The sequence below is a fragment of the Silurus meridionalis genome, chromosome 24 (genome assembly GCF_014805685.1).
Source record: "Silurus meridionalis isolate SWU-2019-XX chromosome 24, ASM1480568v1, whole genome shotgun sequence".
Classification (NCBI taxonomy): domain Eukaryota; kingdom Metazoa; phylum Chordata; class Actinopteri; order Siluriformes; family Siluridae; genus Silurus; species Silurus meridionalis.
The window spans coordinates 5585396-5610991 of NC_060907.1; the positions used below are offsets into that span (position 1 = coordinate 5585396).

The 25596-nt window shown below is 39.3% G+C and overlaps 2 protein-coding genes across 2 annotated transcripts in view; one reads left to right on the forward strand and one right to left on the reverse strand.

The window, feature by feature from the left end:
* Window positions 1–1412: 1412 nt before the first annotated feature.
* On the reverse strand, window positions 1413–10451 carry taf5l (TAF5-like RNA polymerase II, p300/CBP-associated factor (PCAF)-associated factor). The gene is made up of 8 exons (XM_046837032.1): window positions 10302–10451; window positions 7688–7829; window positions 5804–5908; window positions 5409–5602; window positions 4633–4779; window positions 4095–4523; window positions 3545–4011; window positions 1413–2080 (listed from the first exon to the last, which is right to left on the reverse strand). The coding sequence occupies exons 2-8, from the start codon at window positions 7824–7826 to the stop codon at window positions 1747–1749; spliced, it is 1815 nt and encodes a 604-aa protein (XP_046692988.1). The 5' UTR covers window positions 7827–7829; window positions 10302–10451; the 3' UTR covers window positions 1413–1746.
* A 6529-nt stretch (window positions 10452–16980) lies between these two features.
* The window catches only part of mast1a (microtubule associated serine/threonine kinase 1a), a 60397-nt gene continuing 51781 nt past the window's right edge, over window positions 16981–25596 (forward strand). Inside the window, exons 1-2 of the mRNA XM_046837414.1 lie at window positions 16981–17379; window positions 25327–25358. Coding sequence (XP_046693370.1) covers window positions 17311–17379; window positions 25327–25358 — 101 coding nt within the window. The 5' untranslated portion in view covers window positions 16981–17310. The remainder of the gene's footprint in view (window positions 17380–25326; window positions 25359–25596) is intronic.

The following is a 25596-nucleotide window of genomic DNA, read 5'->3' on the forward strand; positions in this document are numbered from 1 at the left end:
ACCCATCCCCCGTCCGCACAGTCAAAGCCGAAAGAAACAAAACATCTTCTTTAAAACGTGTGATACTATCAGAATCGGCTTCACGGCTACGTGTTCGACATGTTTTTCCTCTTTATACAGTACCTCCTCGCCCTAATCGCTACCGCCGACATGCTGCCAAGAATGTACAGCACGCGTGGTTAAAAAGGCATCTTCACCTCTGATGTTCTTACTCATCCGCATGCTATTTTAATCCGAACGCATTCTCGATTACATCCATTAACACAAAACTCTGTTACTGATACCACTTCATATATACACTATAAGCACAAAAGTGTGTGTTTTTAAACACCCCATTCCACATTTACTCTTATAATAAGTTCCCACTCTTCTGGGTAGATGTTCCACTAGATTTTGTGGATATTTGTGCGAGATTTCATTCATCCACAAGGATGTTAAAGTCAGCTAGTGATGTAGGTGAGGTGAGGAGGCCTGGGGGTGCAGTCAGCATGAACAATTCATCTAAAGGTGTTCAGTGGTGGACAGTAATGAAGTCAATGTAATTCATTACCGTAATTAAGTAGCTTTTTTGTGTATTTGTACTTTTGGTGAAGTATTTCTATTTCCTTTCACTTTGACTTCAGTCAGATTTCTTACTTTTTTCACTCAACTACATTTTGTGAAATCGGTCATAACTTTTTATTTCAACAAGAGACAGTGGCAGTGAGTAAAAGACAGGAGGTGGCGCTGGAGGTAGCAGAGCTGAAGATGTTGAGGTTTTCGTTGGGAGTGACGACGATGGACAGGATTAGAAATGAGTTTATTAGAGGGACAGCGCATGTAGGACGTTTTAGGGACAAGGTGAGGGAGGTGAGATTGAGATGGTTTGGACATGTGCAGAGGAGGGACATGGGGTATATCTGTAGGAGAATGCTGAGGATGGAGCCACCAGGAAGGAGGAAAAGAGGAAGACCAAGGAGGAGGTTCATGTATGTGGTGAGGGAAGACATGCAGGTAGTTGTTGTGAAAGAGGCAGATGTAGAGGACAGGGGGGTGTGGAGACGGATGATCCTCTGCGGTGATCCCTAATGGGAGAAGACGAAAGAAGAAGAAGAAGAATCAGGCTCGGTTTAGAACTTTTGATTGGTTTCTACTTATAACCAATATGCAGTTCAGCATCAGTTTAACAGCATGCAGAACATTTGGAGAGGAGTAAATGATGGAAGAAACTCCTGACTCCTGAATTTGTGTGATTTTTTTTGAAGCAACTGAAAAGAAGGTTTTGGTGCTGTTCAGTGTGCTCGTGTGCTATTGCACGATTTTATAGCAAATTTTATTGTCATAGCAACAAACAGGGCGATGTAATACTTATAATGAAGCTTAAAAAAAAAAAAAAAAAACCACACACCTGACTTCAGACATACACGTTTGCGTTACGGGTAAACTGCAGAGTTTATTCTTTATTCTGAGACGTTGTGTGTCGTCTATTTAGCAAATGTCTCTGAGCAGGATTTAAACTAATTCGTATGCGCTCCTATAATAATATATACATACATATTATAACATCGATACAAAAAATAGCTTGAAAAATTTCAGAAAACAGGAACTGAAACAACACAAATTCAGAGTTTCAAATGAGAAGTTACAAATAGCTGCTTGAAAGAAACATGAGTCTGATAAAGGAAAGACCGATCGCTCCATCGGATAAACATGGAGACGTGAGTGGGGACTATTTAGTGCAAGGCTGAGATCGTCCGGGTCTCGCTCTCACTGCTCCTGTTTCTCCTGCGCTGTCCCGGTGACCAGCAGCAGATTGCAGGCGGTGAACTGGACGTTAAGGACGCTGCTTGTCTCGCCCATGTAAACTCCGACCAGCTCGGGGCTGGAGCCGTCCGGAGGCACCGCCCCCCCGCCCCCGGCGTTCCGTACGTCCCAGACCCGCACCGAGTTATCCAGAGCTGCTGAGGCAATAAGGGAGCTGTCCGGGCTGAACGCCAGGCTGGTGATGGCACCCGTGTGTCCACGCAGCTCCTTTAGGACACCACCTGCTGCCAAGTCCCACAAACGCAACCGCTGGTCCTCACCTGCAGACACCAGATACCTGTGAAGGGGAGAAAGGCATGAATGTATGACAATAGCAGAGGTTGAATGATTTATCAGTTTAGCCGATTTGATTGATGGAACTATCGGCAAAAATCCATAACGATAGTTTTTCCGGGTTGTGTTTAAGAAGGTCCGCTGTCCTTATACAGTACGACAGCGGCCTAAATGCTTCTAAAGCATTTATTAACTTCAGTTAAAGCGTTTCTATTTAAATCCATAAATCCAAACAGAAATGCTTTGAATGGCTATCTTAAAATGTCTTCACCTTCGCCAGGGCATTGAAATGACATTTATCTTTTGTTAATAGTTAGTTAGTTACACTATAATTTTCTGCCATGTCAGCTACTCTTTTGTTAATAAGGTTCAGTTTTATTTTACATGGAGTGTTATGTTTGTTTTTGCTTTGTTCCGTCCAGTATCCATTTTAAAAACTCTGATTAATCGGTTATCGGCAAGTACGATCCAACCTGGCTATCGGTATCGGGAAAATCCATTCTAGAAAATAGTTCCAAATATGGTCTTATTTTTAGTTCTGTCCAGAACAGTAAAGAAAAAAAATAAGAAAATTTCACACATCCATATACAGACATTGCTAATGTTTTTTTTTTTTTACGACACTAGATATGAGTTCTTTTTGTGTCCAGCTTCAAGACTTTGAGTTAAAAGCAGAAAATCCTGACAATTGCGCATATCGAGGGAGTGAATAAATGAATGAAGGATGGATAGAATTTATTAATGACTCAATAAATTGAACGAATAAATAAAGAATTATCTTGTGTTTCTCAAATGCAGACATTTGCTAAAGTATGCTGCAATAATTAAAACAGTAAAGTAGAACATTTCTTTAGAAAATTAAGCGTAACAGACACACACACGTATATGCACATCTGTACTACTCAAATGGGGTCTAAATAAAATATAAAAATGTGTTAAACCCCATAATTCTGTATTTTTCTGTTTTTATTTATTTTGCCTTATTAAAAATTTGTTTTAACCTTTTTTTTTTTATATTTACTTATTTTTTTTCTTTTATTTACCATAAAAAAATAATAAAACAAATTCCTTGTAAGTGCAAACCCACTTAGCAATAAAACTCAAGATTCTTTCTGATTTCAATGCAAACTATTTAATTACATTTATCCATTTATTTAATTGTATTCAATCAATTAAATTTGTACCAATTTAATCAATACTAAATTTAATCTATTTAATAAAAAAGTGTATGCATTATTTTGATTTATTCTATTACATTTTTACGTATAAGATTTTTTATTTTCAACTGTTCTGAAAATGTAAACTGTTGATGTTCACAAATGTTAATAATAATAAACAACGTATTTATAAAAAGACAAAAAAGAAAAAAAAAAGATATTTTTTGCATTTCTTCCCCAATGACTATACTCAAATTGAACCAAAGTGTGACTTAAAAACCGATGTACAGATATATATTTTGGTGTCTAACCTGCCATCAGGTGAGAAGGCGAGGGCCAGTACGGGACCCCGGTGTCCGGTTAGCAGGCGTACTGATCCCCCGTGTTGCGTGCTCCAGAGACGGACGGTCCTGTCGGTGGAGCCTGTAGCGATGTAGCTGGAGTTGGGATGGAAGCGCACGCAGTCGACGTCGGCCAGGTGTCCGGCGTAAAGTCGCAGCGGGTGAGCACGGGCCGGAGTCCAGAGACGAGCCGTGGTGTCGCGCGACGCTGTGCAGAAGTACAGGCCGCACGGACTCGCCGCGATGTCCCACACGGGGTAGGCGTGTCCTCGGTATACGGCAGCGTTGCTGAAACCGCGAAGCTCCCAAAAGCGCACGGTGCAGTCCTCCGAGCACGAGAGCAGACCCGCGGAGTCGTGCAGGAACGTCGCGCCGTACACGGGGCCGCTGTGGCCGCGCAGGGTCTTCATCTCGCTGCCCGACTCCTCCTCCTCCGTCTGAGTCAGAAACAGGAAGGACGGCTTTAGAACATCGTAAATACGCACCCGCAATATCTGAGACGTCTCACTGCGTCACTCACCTCCTCCTCCACAAGGTCGCAGGCGAGGCGTATTTTAGACACGTTGGCCCTACAAGGTCCTGCCTTCAGCTTTCGGGCTCGGAGGCTCCACAGCTTGAGGGCAGAGCTGTCGAAGGCAGCAGCCAGCAGGCGGCTATCGGGCGACACCTCTGCAGCATTCAGAAGCTGCTCAGTGTTTTCGAAGGCGTAGAAGCAGACGGTGGTGAGGGACGGAGGACCCTCGCGAACCCGCCTGATGCTGTCCTGGAGTGCCTCCAGGGCGGCCTCATTCTGAGGCGGTAACCCTGCCGGGACATCCACCGACTCTGCCCCGTCTGACCCGTCCACGCCCAACCACCCGCTGGAACAGGAAGTGGAAGTGGAGTTTCCTGTCGTCAGCCCCGTCCCGTTGAGCTGGTAGTCGGTGCGGCGCACAGCAGAAACTTCCACCTGTGGAGCACATTTTCATTCGTACACCTGAGAATTTATTAATAATAATAATTATAAACCGGTTTTCATTGAAATTATGAAACCAGATTTCCAGGTGAGGTGCTGTGACCTGTAGGTGTGTGCTGAGCACCCTGCAGAGGGCGCTATTGTCGTCACTCTGGAGGTAGCGCAATAAGTAGGTGTAGGCCTCATCGGTCAGCTGCACCACGTACTTGTGCTCCAACAGAGAGCTCAGTTTGGAGTTGGAGGCCACGTCCTACACAAACACACACACACACACACACACCACACAGGATTGAGGAGGAAAGCAGGGGAACGCAGATATAAGTGAAGTTCAATTATGAACCATGTTGTTTCAGCCGCTGTTGTCATGGTGATCGACCTGTGGTATGGGTTGCTGTCGTCATAGTGACTGACCTGTTGTATGGGTCACCGTCAGGACCTGTGGTATGGGTTGCTGTCGTCATGGTGACCTATCTATTGTATGAGTCACCTTCAGGACGCCCATTCCTCAGGTCAGTTACAATGAAGGTGACGCCCATATGTCAGGACAGCACAGGCAAAGTGCATCCACTTCACTGTTGTCATGGTAACTGACCTGAGGTACAGATCAGTGCCAACATGTCAACCAATCCGAGATGCACATCGTTGTTGTCGTGGCGACTGGACCACAGTGTTCGACTGGTCTGTTGTTCTGTCCTTATTATTTTGGAAATATGACCCATGTGTATCAGGTGTCTTGTCGTCATGACAACTGCACAGAGCCGTGAGAATCTGACGTGAAGGCATCTTTTTTTGTCCCAAGCCACTATGACCGAGCAACCCCCCCTGTCCCCTGCCCTGATGTGTGGGGGCTACGACGGTGTCGATGTTGCCATGACTGACCTGCGGAGTGACGATTCCTCTGAGATGCTCCACCATGGCTCTCTGCTCGGCCTCCTGCTGGAAAGAGGAGTGGAAGCGGCTGAAGAAGGAGTCTACCGCCCCCTTCAGGCCACAGCGCGCCATGTCCAGGTGCAAGTAGATAAAGAGAGGGAAAAGTATGGCGCTCGCCTCCCTGCCCAATGGCACCTCGGCCTCTGACACACACACACACACACACACACACACACACACACACACACACACACACACACACACACACACACACACACACACACACACACACATACAGCATTAACACAGCATCCACTGCTCCATCCCTCAGCTTTTAACCATGAACCCAAGACCACAAATTGGCGAGTTAGCTCTCTTCATTCCAACAGCGACACCAAACTTACCCAGCAGGAAGCTGCGTAACCTGGAGAACTGAGTCTCGTACTGCTGAGGGTCTGACTGGCACGGAGCTGCAGAAACCACGTTCCCGCAGCTGGACTCTGTCTGAACTGCAGAAAGAGAGAAACAGAAATTTATCATGCACAGAGAACAACCAGTTTTTACCAGTTTGGTGAAGGTTTTCTGAAGCAGTTGATCACTTTTACAGACAAGGTTCATCTGGGGGTTTGTCCTGCATCTAGAAGTGCGAGATCAGTGTGTGTGGACTAGAGGTCGACCGATTTATCGGTTTTGGCGATCAATTGTCACCGATAGTTGACTGCAGGAAACTATCAGCAAAAATCCACACTGATAATGCTGAGGGAAAAATCTGGATTATTCCTGTGATGTATGTTTAAAATAAATTTTGCCGATGTAATTAATGTTGTTAATTTTAAGATTGGCTGTGATATATATTACATCCCTGTCCTCGTATATATGCCTACAATTTTATATGACCTATTTAATAAATATAGACTAGAAGCATTGAAATTATTGATACAATCTGAAGACTATTTAATATTGCTGTTTAATAAAAATCAAAAGTGTAAACTATATCGTAATTGAACTAGAACACAAAATAAGGCAGAACCTAAATATCAGGGTCAATTCAAGTCAAATTTAGGACCTTCATAAGACCATAAAGAATTAAATTTAAGACTTCAGCTGTTTTTCACGTAGCTGAAAAATAAAATCCGTTTTACGTCTGCAGTACGATCTGAGAGAACTTTGCTCCAACAACAGAAATCTGATTGGCTGTTGGTCTCATTAGTAGTCATAATACAGCGAATTGTATTTGTTCGAACAGAAGAACGAACGACAACGACCACAGGAACTAACAAACCAAAAACCTTCTCAAGTGCCTCAGGAGCATTTCGATGAGAGAAAACGTTACATAAACATCAGTCATTAAGACCTGTTTTTAAGGTGCAAAACAGGCGTATTTTATTTCACGGGGAAAAAATTCAATTCGAATTTGGATAAAAGTATTTTTAACATTTTTAACTGAATCTTTTTTTTTTTTGTCCAGAGAATATAAGGACTTAACGTTTATTCTCTCTCTTTCCTCCGCCATTTTTGAATGTATGCCACAATCTTTCAGAACAACAAAGAGATACAAAGACAAAAGTTAAAAGGAAGGGTGAACAACGCTTTGAGTTCATGGGTGGTTGGGACACGATACTGCAACTTAAATGCTTCAAAATGGCTTCCAAATATCTGTTCACTGTAGTAAACACAATTATAGATCGCTTTGATTGCCATTTTTATGGTTTCTCCTCCTGTAACCTTCTGTACTAGAAGAAGAACAGACGCAAGGCATTAACTGTGTGAGAAAATCTTAGATCGATTAATTTGTTTATCTACTCAACCTTCTCTTCTTTTGTTCAATAAAAAATGAATATGCATGATTGTGTCTAATAAATCCCTTGGGTGAAACGGAATTTCACGTTTCTTTGAGATTTGACATGACATACAAAGCTACCTAAAATTGCGATTTCGATAAAGCGTATAAAATTTTACTAGGACTGGCCTCATTTTATTTTAAAAGGTGGATTTCCACGACAATAGTTTTTCCGGGTTGCGTTATACAGCACGAGAGTGGCCTCTACAGGCGAATCACTGATGCTACATGCTGTTTATTTGTCTTTTATTCTTTTTGGATGTAACTATTTTTATTTGGAGTGTTACTTATGGCTTCAGTTTAAATGTATCTCTGATTTATTTATATTATAATTAATATATTGACTTTATTTAGCACTTTTTCATGATTCAGTACTGTTTTTTGGGGGGGTTTATTGGCATGAGGCCCGGCTGCACTGTTTCACATGCACGATAACATGGTACAATACCCATGAGGTGCGCTGCCATATCCTCTGTAGATTGAGACAACTTGGTCCCTTTCAGCGAACCGTCCACGTCGGCATACTGGCGTCTCTTCAGGTACAGCGCCACGGCGTGCTGGATCTGCTCCGTCCGGCCGCGCTTCATCACCTGGCAAAAGGAAAAAATATATATGATATACCGAGCACCATGGAAAAGTTTTAGGCAGGGGAAAAATGCCTAAAATTGAGAAAGTTAAAAAAAAAAAAAAAAGCGTTCAATAAACAAAATGGTAAACAAGCAAACAGAAAAGAAATCTGGGTAAAAACAGTATTTGGTGTGACCACTCTTCAGCCTTCAGGTCTTACTTGTGCAGGTAAGAAAGTTTATTCGTCTCAAAGAGCGATTCCTTCATTCTAAACGAGTCTTTAATGCGACTCAGAAGAACGAGTCATCTCAAAGAGCGATTTCTTCATTCTGAACGAATCTTTAATGCGACTCAGAAGAACGAGTTATCTCAAAGAGCGATTCCTTCATTCTGAACGAGTCTTTAATGCGACTCAGAAGAACGAGTCGTCTCAAAGAGCGATTCCTTTATTCTAAACGAGTCTTTAATGCGACTCAGAAGAACGAGTCGTCTCAAAGAGCGATTCCTTTATTCTGAACGAGTCTTTAATGCGACTCAGAACAATTCATTCATTCTGAACGAGTCGTTTCAAAGAGCGATTCGTTCATTTTCTACTAGACGCACATGAGAACAAAGAATCGCAAAACAGAATTGAGTAGTTTCCCTCTCGACTCCTCTAGTTCGAGTCGTTTGTTCTTTTGTCGTGTGACTCCCATAGATGCTTCACAATGCAGGAGATCGGGTTTTTTTTGGCCGAATCTTGACATTATTGTTACAACAACTATGGGAGTCATGTGACAAAAGAACCAACGATACGAACCAGAACTACTTATCGTGTTTAAGGCCATACAGCTATGGATAAATCATATTTTAATTACTGTAACTTTAGTCACACTTGGTGTATGTAGATGTTTGGGATTTGCTTATTGAAAATTTAACGTTTTTAATCAAATTATCTAAATGACTCAAGAAAAAGATTCAAATAACCGAGTCAGTAAAATGATCCGATCTTCACATCACTAGTTTCATCTCATGGGTCCTACACAGTGGCAGGACTGAACACAGCAACAAGACACAAAGGGGTTCTACTGCATCAGCAGGGTCTTTCCCAGGCAAAGATCTCAAAGCAGATCTGCTCTTTAATCTATTTTCAAGAAGAACAAACGAATCAGACAATGTTGAGGAGCGCAGACGAAGTGGTCAACCAAGGAAACTTACTACGGCAGATGAAAGACATCATGCTTCTTCCCTTCAACATCAGAAGATATCAAGCAGTGCCATCAGCAAAGAACTTGAGAATACCAGTGGGACTCTGTTGCACCCATTTAGTGTCTGGAGAAGTCTGACCAGAAGTGGTCTTCATATGTCCTGAAATATTGGAAATGTGGAGCAGAAAAATGGCGGCAGATGTTCTGGACTGATGGGTCAAAATCGGATCTATTTGGATGTAAATGTTTGCTGAAGTGCTGGACAGCGACACAATAATCAGCATCAGCAGGCAACAGTGAAGCATAGTGGAGGTTTCCTGCAAGTTTGGGGCTGAAATGGAGTTGGATTTATGGTGTCATCAATGCTGAGAAATACAGGCAGATTATTTACCCGTCATGAGATACCATCAAGGAGGCATCTGATTGGCCTCAAATTTATTGTGCAGCAGGACAATGAGCCCAAACACACAGTTAATGTAATTAGGAGCCACCTTCAGTGTAGAGAAGAACAAGGAGTCTTGGAAGTGATCGTTCCCACAGATCATCGAGTCTGTCTGGGATTATATGAAAAGACAAAAGGATTTGAGGTGTTTAGAAACCCAAGATGTTTGGATGGAAATTATCTTTGTGGTTAATTTCCACGATGTTTGAAACGAGATCATCCATCTGTGGTTAGTTCTCCAAGAGGGTTGAACACCAAGATGGTTGGATGGAGATTATTCATTTGTGGTTAGTTCTCTAAAATGGTTCAAACAACACCCAGATGGTTATTTCTCCAAGATGGTTGGATGGAGATCATCTATCTATGGTTATTTCTTCAAAATGGTTGGATGGAGATCATCTATCTATGGTTATTTCTCCAAAATGGTTGGATGGAGATCATCTATCTATGGTTATTTCTCCAAAATGGTTGGATGGAGATCGTCTATCTATGGTTATTTCTCCAAGATATGAATGGAACTGCAATGTTCCTTCACGAGTGTGTAGATGTACCTAGCAGAACGGATACTGTTCGAAATGGATACAATTCCTGCAAACAAACTCAATAAATCATATCATTTTTGTATCGAGGACACTTTCCATGCCCGTATCCCAAATGGTTCCCTATTACACACAAACCGCACTAGGTAGTGTACACACGCCTGTTATACTCATCCCCTAGTTAGTGCACCGATATAGGAAGTGCAGAACTATTTGAGACTCTGCCCCATAATGCCCCAGCTAGTCATTAAGCTCGGCGCTGCGACGTCCCTTTATAAAGACATGTCGGTGTTTTGAAGGCTGGTGTGTGAGAGACCTGACACTCACTCTGTCCGCGTCTCCCGCTGAGGCCAAAGAGAAAAAACAAACTGATGGAAAACAGTATAAAAAACGTGTTGAAGTTAACACGGCTAATACGAGGCGCCAATTATAGGCGCCATGACTACCGGCTTCCCACTTCCGGTCCCGCGTGAAGCCACATACAACACCAATAAGAGTCTTGTGGACTTTTATTTTTAAAGAAATAAACAAACAGACAATTAAATAAAAAGTGTTTAAGTATGATAGTATATAAGTATGCTATTATGCCAATATTATAGTATCAAGGTATGGTAGTATTTAAGTACGTTTGTATTTAATTTTGCAAGTGTCCAAGTTTGCAAGTATTTAAGTATGCTACTCTCCAAGTATGGTAGTATTTAAGTACGCTAGTATATAAGTATTATAGTGTCCAAGTATGTTAGTATATCAGTACAGTAGTATTTAAGTATGCTACTATTTAAGTATTATAGTATCCAAGTTTGCTAGTATTTAAGTATGTTATTAAGTATGCTAGTATGCAAATATTCTAGTATTTATGTACAGTAGTATTTAAATATTGAAGTATCCAAGATTGTTAGTATTTAAATATGCTAGTATTAAAGTACGCTAGTATATAAGTATTATAGTATCCAAGTTTGGTAGTATTTAAGTATGCTAGTATATAAGTATGCTAATATTAAAGAATGAAACATATAATAGATAGATAGATAGATAGATAGATAGATAGATAGATAGATAGATAGATAGATAGATAGATAGATAGACAGACAGACAGACAGACAGACAGACAGATACAATATATAGGACTGGTCAAAAACTTGTCAGACATTCATATGCTAAAAAGAACATTAGGTCCCCATTAAGAGATAAAAGCATACACAGATAGCATATGCTATGAAGCAGATAGATAGCTAGATAGATAGATAGATAGATAGATAGATAGATAGATAGATAGATAGATAGATAGATAGATAGATAGATAGATAGATTATACTATGTCATGATAGATAGATAGATAGATAGATAGATGATTATACTATTTCATGATAGATAGATAGATAGATAGATAGATAGATAGATAGATAGATAGATAGATAGATAGATAGATGATTATACTATTTCATGATAGATAGATAGATAGATAGATAGATAGATAGATAGATAGATAGATAGATGATTATACTATTTCATGATAGATAGATAGATAGATAGATAGATAGATAGATAGATAGATAGATAGATAGATAGATAGATAGATAGATGATTATACTATTTCATGATAGATAGATCATTGTCAATTAAAGCATACGCATTATATGAAGCATATGATAGCTAGACAGATAGATAGATAGATAGATAGATAGATAGATATAGATAGATAGATATAGATAGATAGATAGATAGCTAGATAGATAGATAGATAGCTAGATAGATAGATAGATAGATAGATAGATAGATAGATAGATAGATAGATAGATAGATAGATAGATAGATTATACTATGTCATGATAGATAGATAGATAGATAGATGATTATACTATTTCATGATAGATAGATAGATAGATAGATAGATAGATAGATAGATAGATAGATAGATAGATAGATAGATGATTATACTATTTCATGATAGATAGATAGATAGATAGATAGATAGATAGATAGATAGATAGATAGATGATTATACTATTTCATGATAGATAGATAGATAGATAGATAGATAGATAGATAGATAGATAGATAGATAGATAGATAGATAGATAGATGATTATACTATTTCATGATAGATAGATCATTGTCAATTAAAGCATACGCATTATATGAAGCATATGATAGCTAGACAGATAGATAGATAGATAGATAGATAGATAGAGATAGATAGATAGATAGATAGATAGATAGATAGATGATAGATAGATAGATAGATAGATAGCTAGATAGATAGATAGATAGATAGATAGATAGATAGATAGATAGATAGATAGATAGATAGATAGATAGATTATACTATGTCATGATAGATAGATAGATAGATAGATAGATGATTATACTATTTCATGATAGATAGATAGATAGATAGATAGATAGATAGATAGATAGATAGATAGATAGATAGATAGATGATTATACTATTTCATGATAGATAGATAGATAGATAGATAGATAGATAGATAGATAGATAGATAGATGATTATACTATTTCATGATAGATAGATAGATAGATAGATAGATAGATAGATAGATAGATAGATAGATAGATAGATAGATAGATAGATGATTATACTATTTCATGATAGATAGATCATTGTCAATTAAAGCATACGCATTATATGAAGCATATGATAGCTAGACAGATAGATAGATAGATAGATAGATAGATAGATAGATAGATAGATAGATAGATAGATAGATAGATAGATAGATAGATAGATAGATAGATAGACAGGTCAACATATACCTAGCCTGGTGAAATGTCCTAACAAGGTCAAATCTGTCAGATATCCATATCCTTATAAGGACACTAGGTCCCTACAAAGATATAAAAGCATATACAGATAGCATATAATATGAAGAATATCGTGGATAAATTCATTATGGCCTACTTAATCTGAAATCTGCATAAGATCATGTTCCAAGTTAGTATGATTACATCTTTCTATTTGGGAAAAAATGTGCTGACTCATTGTTTGTGTTATTATTCATTACAACAAACCATTATGAGCGAATGACTTCACATGAGAACTCGTCATGGCTAGTCAGGGGAAAAACGCTAACTCATGCTAGCTCACTGTGATTTGAATTTGTATTAATAGCCACACGGTTCTGTTATTTGGATAGAGTCTGTGCCAAGTGTGTGTGTGTGTGTGTGTGTGTGTGAGAGAGAGAACATGTCAAATACAACATGTATGGGATGATAGTGCTTCTCAGTTGGATGTCATGTCTCCATTATTGTTTTGCTCTTACGCCTGACTTTACATCCTGTCACAGTGCACTTTTTTTTTTTATCAGATGCTTCGTAGGCGGTCTTGTTCTCTGTGTGTGTGTGTGTGTGTGTGTGTGTGTGTGTGTGTGTGTGTGTTAGCTGATGACAATCTGCTCCTGTGGGCGTGTGGGATGCCACATTAATAACAACACCCTCACAGAAAGTGATCGTGGAAGGTAAATGTGTTTCGAAACACAGTTCTGATTGGGCGCTCTTCGGATAAATATAGTCTAAAATGGTCTATCTTTGTGGATGAGAAGAGAGAGAGAGAGAGAGAGAGAGAGAGAGAGAGAGAGAGAGAGAGAGAGAGAGAGAGAGAGCATTGATTATCGAATCATTATAGTATGGAGAAGGTCATAATACCACTCTGGCTTGCAGCCTAGACAAGAAAATCAATATCATTCCTATGAATAATACCACTAGCAATGTGTGTGTGTGTGTGTGTGTGTGTGTGTGTGTGTGTGTGTGTTAGTGTTAGGGGGGTGTTTTGGCCCACCACACCCTGCTGATAATTAGAGCTTTTAAAAATACCCTTTACACAGAGATTTTTGGGAATCAAGACGAAATGACTACAAAAGGTGCACTGTGTTGGCTCAGGATGCATATTGGCTGATGGAGCATGTTGGAGGTGGGTGGCCGTGGTACATTTCAGCATGGTTTTTGTCCCTGTAATCCTTTAAGCACATGGCTACTCATTTCCAGTCCCCGCTGTCCTGTGCAATTTAAAGGTGCCAACACACTTACTCCAACCTCCGGACTGCTTGGTAATGAGTTCATCAGCCGGATCCAAGATTTGCAAAGAGTGGTGAAAACCGCTCAATGCATCACTGGCACTTATGGTGGTATCAGAAAGTTTCTAGACTTGCTCTGTTAACAAGAAAATAATTTATTTATCTATGTTTACACACTATCACCTACAAACGAGTTCCATTACACAGCAATACAGCGCTCCCAGCATTGTGTATATATATATATATATAAATTGTTTAAACAGATCATCCTAGTTTATCTTATATACTGTATCTGTATGCACACAGTGTATGGTCTTGGTCCTGTGCATCCAATGCATATATTATTTATATTGTACACTTATATATCCTATAGTGCATTTCAGACCCAGGCCTTCAGTGGTGTCCTGCCTGAATCAATAAACACACCATCATTACAATGCCACAGCTATAGCAGTATTATAGTGAGATGCAGTTTAACAGTCGCTGCATCACACACAAGAATTTCTAGCGAGAATGAAAGTCGTTCCTAAAGCAAGAAACCCAATGAACACAATTGAACAAGTCTCCTTTCACTGTAGCCACAACTGCACCACCCAAATGCATCATCGCTAGCAGAAGCGTCGATAATAACCTCATAAAATCACCACGGGTCGCATTTTTTTTGTGCATTACGGATTTCCTGAGGATTTGTTTTTTTGTGCATATACTACAGGAAAAAAAAACACTGAAGTATAAATGGTCCATGAAGAAGCTCAACAACTGTATTGAATTGTTATGTCCGACCTTTTTTTTTTTTACCATGTCCATCTTTTCTTGGAAAGTTTGTCTTGTGCGTTATATGTTCTTGTATCTGTGCCCAAATCGATTTCTTCTCCTCTGTCATACATTACAGAATGAAAAGACATATAATTCCAACAAATATATTTGAGCTTGTGAAGTTCGCTACAGATGCGGTATGTGAGCTCTGACTAGTGCGCTCTCCAGTCAAAGGAAGTGCTGACATGATCGTATGCCTGCTAGATGGCCCTGGTGTCACCAACTCGCACTCTGATTAGTTCGAGCAACAGCTTCAACAACATGAATAGATTACTTTGACCCTAGTAACATGTGATGTGATGGCTAAAATCTGATTGGATAGAAACTCCAACCTAAACAGACACTACAGGAAGCAGCATATACAAGAGAAACACTACAAAATGATTAAAATAGATTATTGGGAGGAAGTTAATAAGTTGTCATGGAAAAAAATCATATTAAAAAGTAATTCAGTGATTCTGATAAAGTTTAGGATAGCAGTGAAGGCCTCACTGGACTTGATGGTCCACCACTGGTATGATGAATGATTTTTCACATATTCTAAATGTTCCTTGTGACCTATAGATCCTTCTATACATTTATATTCTTACTGTTATTTGCTCAAGAGCTTCTGTGCATGTTCACTGTATTTGCACATGGCCACAGTTTCGTTGCTGTGTGTCTACGCTATGCAATGACAATAAAACTGTATCTATCTATTTTGGAAGGAACATTTTTGATAGAACCACAGCTGGCGTACACCCTCCCCTCCACACACACACATTGTGAACGCTTTATCCGACTAACACGTTAACACAAGTGTTCCTGTACAACCTTTTCCGAGGACCTCCATCAGAGAGAGGAGAAACACGAAGGAGGTGTGATTTCATCTAACACGTTTGACGCGCTGCTTTCAGTCGTTCTTGGCACATGGTGAGATCCGACATTGTCTCGTGTAATCTTTTGCTTTATCTGCTAGGCAGATTTCAGCCTTCACTTCATGTTAGCACTGCAGATTTCTTTTGTTTGAACTCTATGTTGCTTCAATCTGAAGCACCTGAAGAATTTTCTGGTCTATTTAGATTGCGAGTTGGCTGTTCATCTAGCAGGCATTAAAACACACCTTTTATGAGGTCAATATCGATGGTTCTGCTACAGATGATGTATGCAGGCGGTGCAGTTGTGGCTACAGTGAAAGGAGACTTCAATTGTGTTCATTGGATTTCTTGCGGTAGTAACGACATTCATTCTCGCTGTATGAGTTTCCTGTCTGTGATGCAGCGCTCTGTTTTCACTGCGTTTCTCTACCACATTGATGGATTCTATAAGATAGTATTAAAGGGTGGATCAATTCAGATAGGACACCACTGAAGGCCTGGGTGTAAAATGTACAGCCCACTGTATAGTGATTAAGTTTGACACCTATCCATGATATCTCCAGATCTGCTCTTTAAGACCTGAAACCTATTGAGAAAAAAGCTTGACTGAAGGATAAATATGTTTTTAGCCATAGATTTGGTTTCTTGTGATCTTGATCATCCATGCGCTCGCTACTACAAATTGTTATGCTATTACCCATGATGCTGCTATGATGTTGCCTCTAGAACATGCTCTTATGCCGAATAAAAAGAAAAGTACTAATCATTAGGAAATAATTGTTTTATGTTCGAGATCACAAGAAAATGAAGTCATGATCGTGAGAAAACACGAACGAAAATAATATTATATTGCATGGATTCTCAGGACTTCCGTAGTTTGGATTGGTTATTCCAAATTTCATTTCAAGGTCTTTATTTACACCATTAAGAATAACATTATTAATATTATGAGTGGTGAAGTAAATAACGCTGATTATCTCTTTATCATGGCACTTGTTAGTGGGGGATTTGTTTATTAGGCAGTAAATATTTTGTCATCAAAGTTGACGTATTAGAAGCAGGAAAAATGGGCACTATGGGATTGGGCCACAAGGGGAATAAGGATTTGAGCAAGTTTGACAAATTGTGACGACTGGGTCAAAGCATCTCCAAGCATCTGCAGCTCACTGATGCACAGGAGGAGCGAAAGCTGGTCCGTGTGATCCGATCCAACAGATGAGCTCCTGTAGCTCAGACTGCTGAAGAAGTTCATGCTGTTAATGCTCAACGAGCCAGAACAGTTTTAGCAGCAAATGGGGAACATCACAATATTATGCAGGTGTTCATAATGTGATGCCTGTTCGGTGTGTTATTAGGATATTTGGGCGCCCCCTACAGAGGTCTCGAGATTGGTTCGATCTGACAGGGAAGTGGGAGGAAAAGACCAGGCTGCGCGGAAAGAGCGGAGGAAATTAGTCGCCATGGAGACGCGGAGATAAAGAAGGTGCCGGTCGCCATAAACAAGCCGATGGGTTTGTCGTCTGGTTACGGAGCTGAAGAGACGCGGCTCTCTAGGTGTCCTCCTCCTCTTTCTCCATCTCCTCCTCTTCCTCTTCCTCCATGCCTCTGTTTTCCACGCAAAGCGACCGAAGATGACCGACAGGCCAGGTGGGAGTAGCGCCGCGGACGACTCCGGGATCATCCGCCGGAGGAGGATGCAGGTGAGCCGAGCGCGCGCTCTTCCGGTTGTTCACCGAGGAACCCGGCAGGAACGCGTCCACACATGATACAGGTCTATCATTACATTTTGGTGGAAAAGTACTAGTAGATGAGATGATTATAGAGATCTCCCGTTCACAGTGCTTCATCAGATCATCTTCAGCTCTCAGACTCAAGTGATGAACCTGATCTAATGAAACATCTCAGAAGATTGAACTAGAAACATATATTTATATTTACATTTAGGGGTGACGCCCTCATCCAGAGCAACTTGCATTTATCTCATTTATACAACTGAGCATTATTGGGTTTAAGGGCCTTGCTCAGGGGCCAAATAGTGGCAGCATAGTGTGGCTGGGATTTGAACTCATGACCTTCATATATATATATATATATATATATATATATATATATATATATATATATATATATATATCTAATTGAGATGACGAAGAGATAAGGGCATCTGCCTGAAATGTAATAAAAAAATATGTGGGTGAATTTGCATACCATTTGCATACGTTTTATGATGCAATAATATTGTGCGAACTGAACTTTGTATAAATGAACACAGACTCGCCTCAAAAGGACTCTGGCTTCGGGTCTGTTTTTGTATATTCTGTTCAGATATTTTTTTATATGAGAGATTATTACCTGAGTATCTCCTTTTTCATTTATTAATTTTGTTTTATTACATTTTTATGACGTGTATGCATCTGGAAAGATCGTACTGTATTTTAAATTTCTATAGACAAGCTTGCTAGTTTTTCTTTCTTTCTTTCTTTCTTTCTTTCTTTCTTTCTTTCTTTCTTTCTTTCTTTCTTTCTTTCTTTCTTTCTTTTTTTCCTAGTGTTTTTCCAATATATCTATATATATTTGTATATATATCTTTTTTAAATTAAATTAAATTAATACATTTTTTTACGCGTGTATTCACCTGGAAAGATCGTACCATATTTGACATTCCTGGAGTAACCCTCGTACCCTCGTACCCTCGTACCCCAGCTGATACACTCTATCCCACCTGAATTGACAGGATTGTCAAAAATACTTTCTGGTATAAACACACTCCAGGAAGATCTCACTATTCTTTTTTTATATGCAAAAACAGTAAAAAACAAAACAAAAAGTAAAACATTGAAAAGGAGATGTTCCAAAAGTTTTTTGCCTTCCTTCTGCAGGTTTCCACCTCCATACAATAGATATATTGAATAATCCTGTGGTCATGTGACCTACCCATGGTCACGATCTGACCTACAGCACTGACCTACAGACACTAAACACGTCTCTGCTGATATTAGGGATTTTTTTTATTTTTGCGTTTTTTTTCTTCACTTCACTGAGCTTTCTCCTCATGTGACCGCCATTTATTTATCCTCATATTACACACACTGTCTTTCCCAAGTGCCTGCATTATCGAGCAGAAATAAACCGGTTCTAACTGAGAAACTCAGCTGGCCTTCATCAGGCATAACCACGCAGCCAACTTCCTGTTTTTCTTGGGTGCTTGATTGTGTGAGCGATTGTGTGGCGTGCAGGAAGCACGTAGCATTGTTTAACACAAAGCAAACACACACACACACACACACACACCAGCACATAATCTGCACATGAAGTCTGTGAAACCAAAATGTCTTTAACATCCATCATTTACTTATATATTCAGAAATCACCCATTTCTCTCTCTCTCTCTCTCTCTCTCTCTCTCTCTCTCTCTCTCTCTCTCTTTCTCCCTCCATCTCTTCATGTCTGTCTGTCAATCTCTATATCTTTCTCTTTCCATTTCTCTCTCTCTCTGTCTTTCTTGCTCTGTTTATCTATCTCTATCCTCTTTTTAACCATCTCTCTCTCCATCCCTCTTTCTCTCTTCAAGTCGTTTTCTGTCTCTTTCTTCCTGTCTTTCTCTCTGCATTTCTCTCCATCCATCCATCCATCCATCCATCCATCCATCCATCCTTCTTTCTTTCTTTCTTTCTTTCTTTCTTTCTTTCTTTCTTTCTTTCTTTCTTTCTTTCTTTCTTTCTTTCTTTCTATTCCTCCCTCTTTCTGTCTCACTATCCATCTTTATCTCTTTTACTGTTTTGCTCTCTCTCTCTCTCTCTCTCTCTCTCTCTCTCTCTCTCTCTCACAACATTTGAGTAATTAAACTTCCCCTAAAACACAGCAGTGTTTCAGATGTTATTTGTTTTTAAATGTATTAGATTTTGCTCAGTGCTTGATTTCCCTGAGTTTCCAGGCAATAAGTCACTTCTGAGAATCAGACACACTTCTATCTTCATACAAAACAATCGATACGTGCAGTTACTCTTGACTTTCCCTCTGTTACAAGTTCTTAACTTTTAGTTTTTTAACTTTTAGTTTTTTGTCTTGCTCTAGTTTCAGTTTTATTCTTGCTCTAACTTTAGGTTTGGGTATGTAGCACTGCCACAAACTGAGCTTCGTCTGGTTAGAAATGCAGCATGAACAGCACGTGTTGTTCCTGAGATTTTTAACGCCATTTCAACGTCAGTCAACACTGTTATAACTTCCGACTGAATTTTTACCCATAATCGTTGAGCTGCAGCATCCAGGAAACAGGTGGATATTAAAGCTTATATCGGTGGCGTGGCCTTATACTGGTACTTCCTGTCTCTGTTTAACTTTAAAGATATAAAGACTTCTATGTACACTTATTTGCCAAAAGTATCCAGACACCTGAACTTTCCTGCTATATGTGGTTCCTTTCCAAACTGTTACCTCAAAGTTGGAGGTACTTAATATCACTAAATTTAATTATATCATATAATAATATGATATCATAATATTTGTATAATAAGATTTTGCATTCACTTGAACTTGGAGACCCAAACCTGTTCCAGCATGGATGCCCCTGTGCACAAAGCTAACTCCATGAAGATGTACTTTACATGGTTTGGAGTGAGTTCTCCTGCTATAGAGCACCAACCCTACTGGACACCTTTGGGATGAATGTGAATGCTGACTGCACCCCAGGCCTCCTCACTTCACCTACATCCGTACCTGACTTTACTAACAACCATTGTGGCTGATGAACACAAATGTCAATTATCACACTCCAAAATCTAGTGGAACATCTTCCCAGAAGAGTGGAGGAAATTCTAAGAGCAAATTTGGGACTAAATGTGGACATACCATACTTATGACTAGGTGTCCACAAACCTTTAGTGTATCTAGCTGTCGGGATAGAAACTCAAAACGAAACGAAATCCAAGAATCTTGTATGATTATTTGTATAAAATATTGCATTTTTCGAGAACTGATACAGTATCGTCAAACAAAATATCATGATACTTACGTGCATCAATATTTTCATACACCCCTACGGGACGGGTGGTTCAGTTCAACAAATATCATCCAAATAATTTATTTTCTGTATATTTAGAACAATCTAAGAACAGTGGGCTTGTGGGAAGATACTGTAATGCTTCGCCCTGTTACTCTGATCTCAGGATCATTCTTGAGGGATGATGTGCGATCTCCTTCCCACTCATGTGTTCCAGCACGACAACTATGGCAACCGTGGATTGCCCACACTTGTATACCATACACATGAATCCTCCCTCGCGTATCTATAACATCGGCTCTATGGACGCTTTTATGCGCGTTCCTCAGTGCCGATCGATGCACGGTGTAACTCAGGGTTCTTTCCTGGGACCGTCCGCAGATGCTCTTTATGGCCCATTAGGAGAGTAATGAGAGTCTGACAGCCCACCGAGGCGGAGAAGAAGAGAGAGCAGTGGGGTTTAGGGCACAGAACGAGGAGCACGGAGGTTACAATATGGCTAACAGGGCTATTTCCCATAAGTAGGGCTTAGATGGAAGGATCCATCTGCTGAAACATGGCTCGGGTTACAGAATAACGAATTTGCGGGGAATAGTTACTACAAGAAGTGCTAATTAGCAATCATTTGAGATGGTGGGAGGGGCTAATTCTGGGTGTTGTCTACTAATTAACATATGGTAGAGGTAGGATGTTTCACAAACATCAGTGATCATGTGAGGGAAAAATGTGTTACGCACATAATTTCGCTGTGTTCCAGAGATCAAGCCTGGTGAACTCTTGAACGTTTGACCTCTTCAGAAAACCGAGTGTAGAAGAAACATGACTTAAAGAGGTGTAACCCAATCCCATTTTATACCCCACATCTGAAAAAGAATGGAAAATCAGCATAAGAAGAGAACCTGCCTGGGTTTCAGTGTTGCTGAATACAGGAACCTGTTGTGTATGAAATAAAACAAAAACACAGAGGGCTTGTCTGAAGAGCATCATCTCAGCTGTAAAGCATGGGGGTGGGAGCATCATTTTGTGAGGTGTTTTGATGGAAAAAGGATTAGTGTACCATAGAATATAGATGATAAATATCACAAGGATGGATGATTATTTAGAAAACACTGAATTCTGAATCTCCTAGCCAGAAAGAAGTGCAGAAAACATATCAGACGATTATTGATCCACTGGCTGAACGTCTGAGTGTGAAACGCAGACCTGCTTAGTCATTTCCTGTACGTTCGGTTAACGAGTGACGGCCCAAACACGCTTCTCCTTTATTGACCCTTCTGTGTTGCATCTTTTATTTTAATCCTGCCATAAACAATCAGGCCCTCTCTCTCTCTCTCTCTCTCTCTCTCTCTCTCTCTCTCTCTCTATAGTGCTAATTCATTAGTCGGCTAGCGTTGCTTCCTGGCAGTCTGTAGGTCTGTGGCGTGAGGAAGTTTATCGATGCTGCCGCTGCTCGCATTTCCTTTATTTTCCCGTATCGATCCGATCTCAGACCGCTCCCCAGCCGACGACCGTCAAAACAAAGAACCAAAGACAGCAGGTCGGGTTTCCACATGGACCTTGTCTGGTTTGGCCTTGACGAATATGCAGGCGTCCATAGCATGTTGACGTCCAACGCTAACAGTGGCGTCTATAAAGCTTCATCCTGGTGAAGCTGCCGCCGCTGCTTACTTATATTCTTGCAGCACGTGCGAATGAGACAGAAATCCAGTAGATAAAGGACTGATTGATGCATCCTGATATTGTCTCTCTCTTTCTCTCTCTCTATGTCCTGTGTGTAGCGCAGAGACTGTATCAGAGTGGTTATATTTAGGCCAACCCGAGAACGATCATCATTCTTACCGCTCAGGGTTTCGTTTTTTTAAGGTCACAATGAAGTACGGATGAGATTTGCTTCAAATCAACACTGATTCTGCCTCTGCCTCGGCAAATGTTCGACTTCCAAACCTCAAGATAAAACCTCATTAAATGGGAATTCTTCCAAAAAAATAAAAATAGCTAGAGGATTTCAGTCCGTATAGAGTTTCTATAGCAACAACTTACATGATAGTACATCAGAATGGAGATTTATTTCCCAGTGTGCTCACACGCATCAGGAATTTGTCTTGTCTTTCGACTGAAGCTTCTGAATGCAATATAAAATTAATGTAAAAAAATGGTTCAGTCTGGTTGACATGAAAAGATTACAGAGTTTATATACAAATATGTGCAGGAAATAGTGGAAGCATATGCAAGGAAATTTCAATAAACAATAAATGGTAAATAAATATTTTTTGGACGAGTTACATATAGCACTTAAATAGGTTACTGGTATGAGTTGAAGTCTTCATGATAGAGATTGCCTGGAAAAAACAGTTGTTGTGCCTTGAGGTTCTGGTGCTTGGGGCTCCGTAGCACTATCCAGAGGGCAGCAGTAGTACAAACAGGTTGTGGTCTGGTGTGCGATGACCATTTGTTATTTTTGGTTGATTGTTTCCTCCCTGGAGTGGTGTACAGTTTGTGAAGAGTGGGCCAAAGAGCACCATTAATCTTCTCAGCAGTCTTCTGTAGTTTTCTAAAGTCTGATATGGAAGCTGAGACAAACCAGACAGTAATCGACGTACATTTGATAGACTCACGGATGGCTAATTAAACTAATTAAACCTCTATCATTATTTGAGGGAAGTATCGTATCAATGATATGGTGAAGATTTCTGTAAATCCATTTTATTAAATCCAGATGATTACATCGAGAATAATAAATCTTGGTTAGTAAAACCACTTTATTGAATCCATATTATTAAAATGTATGAAAGAAATAATTTATTCCAGTTTATTGGATCTAGATGATTTAACTCAGATGAGCAATTCCAGAATATTAAATATAGATTATTAAAAGATAATAAATCAGGATTATTACATCCAGTTAAGTTATTCCAGATGATCAAATCTGATTTATTAATTCTGTCATGTAATGTGTTGATATCTTACTTGAGGTGGCTGCTGCAATCCAGATAAAACTCAGATGATTAAATCTAGGTTAGTAAATCCACTTAATTAAATCCATATTATTAAAATGTATTAAATAAATAATGAATTCCAGTTTATTAGATCTAGATTTTTTAATCTAGGTTATTCAATTCATTTTAGTAAATCTAGATTATTCAATTTAGATTATTAAATCTTCGTTAATAAAGAAGGATTCTTACATCCTGTTAAATTAATCCAGATTATCCAATCCATTTGATTAAATCTATCATATAATATGATAATAGCTCACTGTAGAGGTGGCTGCAATCTGGTAAAAAATCCAGATTATTAAATCCATATTATTTAATCTACGTTATTACATCCAGGTTATTACATTAAGGTTAGCAAATCGACTTTATTAAACTTCACCTGATTGAATATATACTTAAAATCAGTTTATTAGATCTAGATTATTAAATCCAGGTTAATCAATTGAGGTTACTAAATCCAGAATAATAAATCCACTAAAACCATACTCCATTATTTTAACTCTATTAAATCTAGATTATTAACTGCAGATAATTGAATCCAAGGTAATTCATCAGGATTATTGCATTTAAATGAATTCGGATTATTAAATGCAAAAAACCGGCATGTAATGTGCTGATAGCTCACTGAAGAGACATCCAGACAAAATACAAATGATAAGATTCAGATTATTCATTCCATATTATTTAATCCACTTTTTACTGGGCAAATTATTAAATCCGGGTCAGGAAATCCACTTTATTATTAAAATGAGCAAAAAATCGATTGATTCCAGTTTATTCGATTATTAAATACCGGTTATTAAAATCAGGTTAGTAAATTCAGAATATTAAATACACTTTATTAACTCCATTTTATGAGATTCTGATGATTTAATCCTATTTATTAAATAGAAAATTATTATACACAAGTTAACACATCAGGATTATTAAAATTTTTATTAAATCTTTCATGTAATGTTCTGATTGCTCGTTGAATCGGCGGCTTCAATCTGGAAAAAAATATAAAATCCAAATGATTAAATCCATATTATTTAATCCACTTTTATGTACATCCAGATGATTAAATGATTAAAACTGGGTTATTCAGTTCGGGTTAGTAAATACAGAGAGTATTAATTGTTTTATTAGTAAATGGTTTATAGGACCCGGTATTAGTTTTCAGGATACCATGGTAACAGTGTCTAGAGTGTAAACTTTGTGTAATTGCGAAGGTTTTAGGCAACATTTTGGCACTCATACAAACACACACACACACACACAAAGGACATTTGAGCACATAATCCTCTATTAGCTGCCCGGTGGCGCCAGACAATGTCATCAAAGCGAGCCACGGCAGGTGAGGTCAACCTCCCCCGGCGCAAGTCCTTACTACACCAGCAGGGGGCATTTGCATGGGTTTTCTTTTTTCAAATGTACACTCGTTCTGTCTCTTTCAATCGCTCTGTCTATCTTGCTTGATCTTGGGGGAATGTTTTGAGGACTGGCCTCCCCTAAGTGCTGTCCAAGCCTTAATCTGTCTCCTAATGAATATCCCTCTTGCATTACACTGAGCACTTCGGAATAATAAGTGGCTCGTTATTGAACATTTAGCGGAGCGTTTGTTTTTAACCATACATTTTAATCTCACTTCCTCTCTTCCTGTTCTCTTGCAGAAGGATCTACCATTGCCACGGAAGAGCAGCGGGTAACGTACCACCACCTTACCCTCTCGCTACACTATAAGTACGTAGCTTATATACTGTATGTTCAGCACAGTTTTATTCCTTTCAAAGAATCAATAAAATCTATAAAATCCTAAATTTCCTGTTTCCTGAAACTTGAAAGTTTTACCCATCCAAAAAAAAGGAATTTCGATGGAAACCTTTGAGAGCACACACACACACACACACACACACACACACACACACATACACACACAAAAA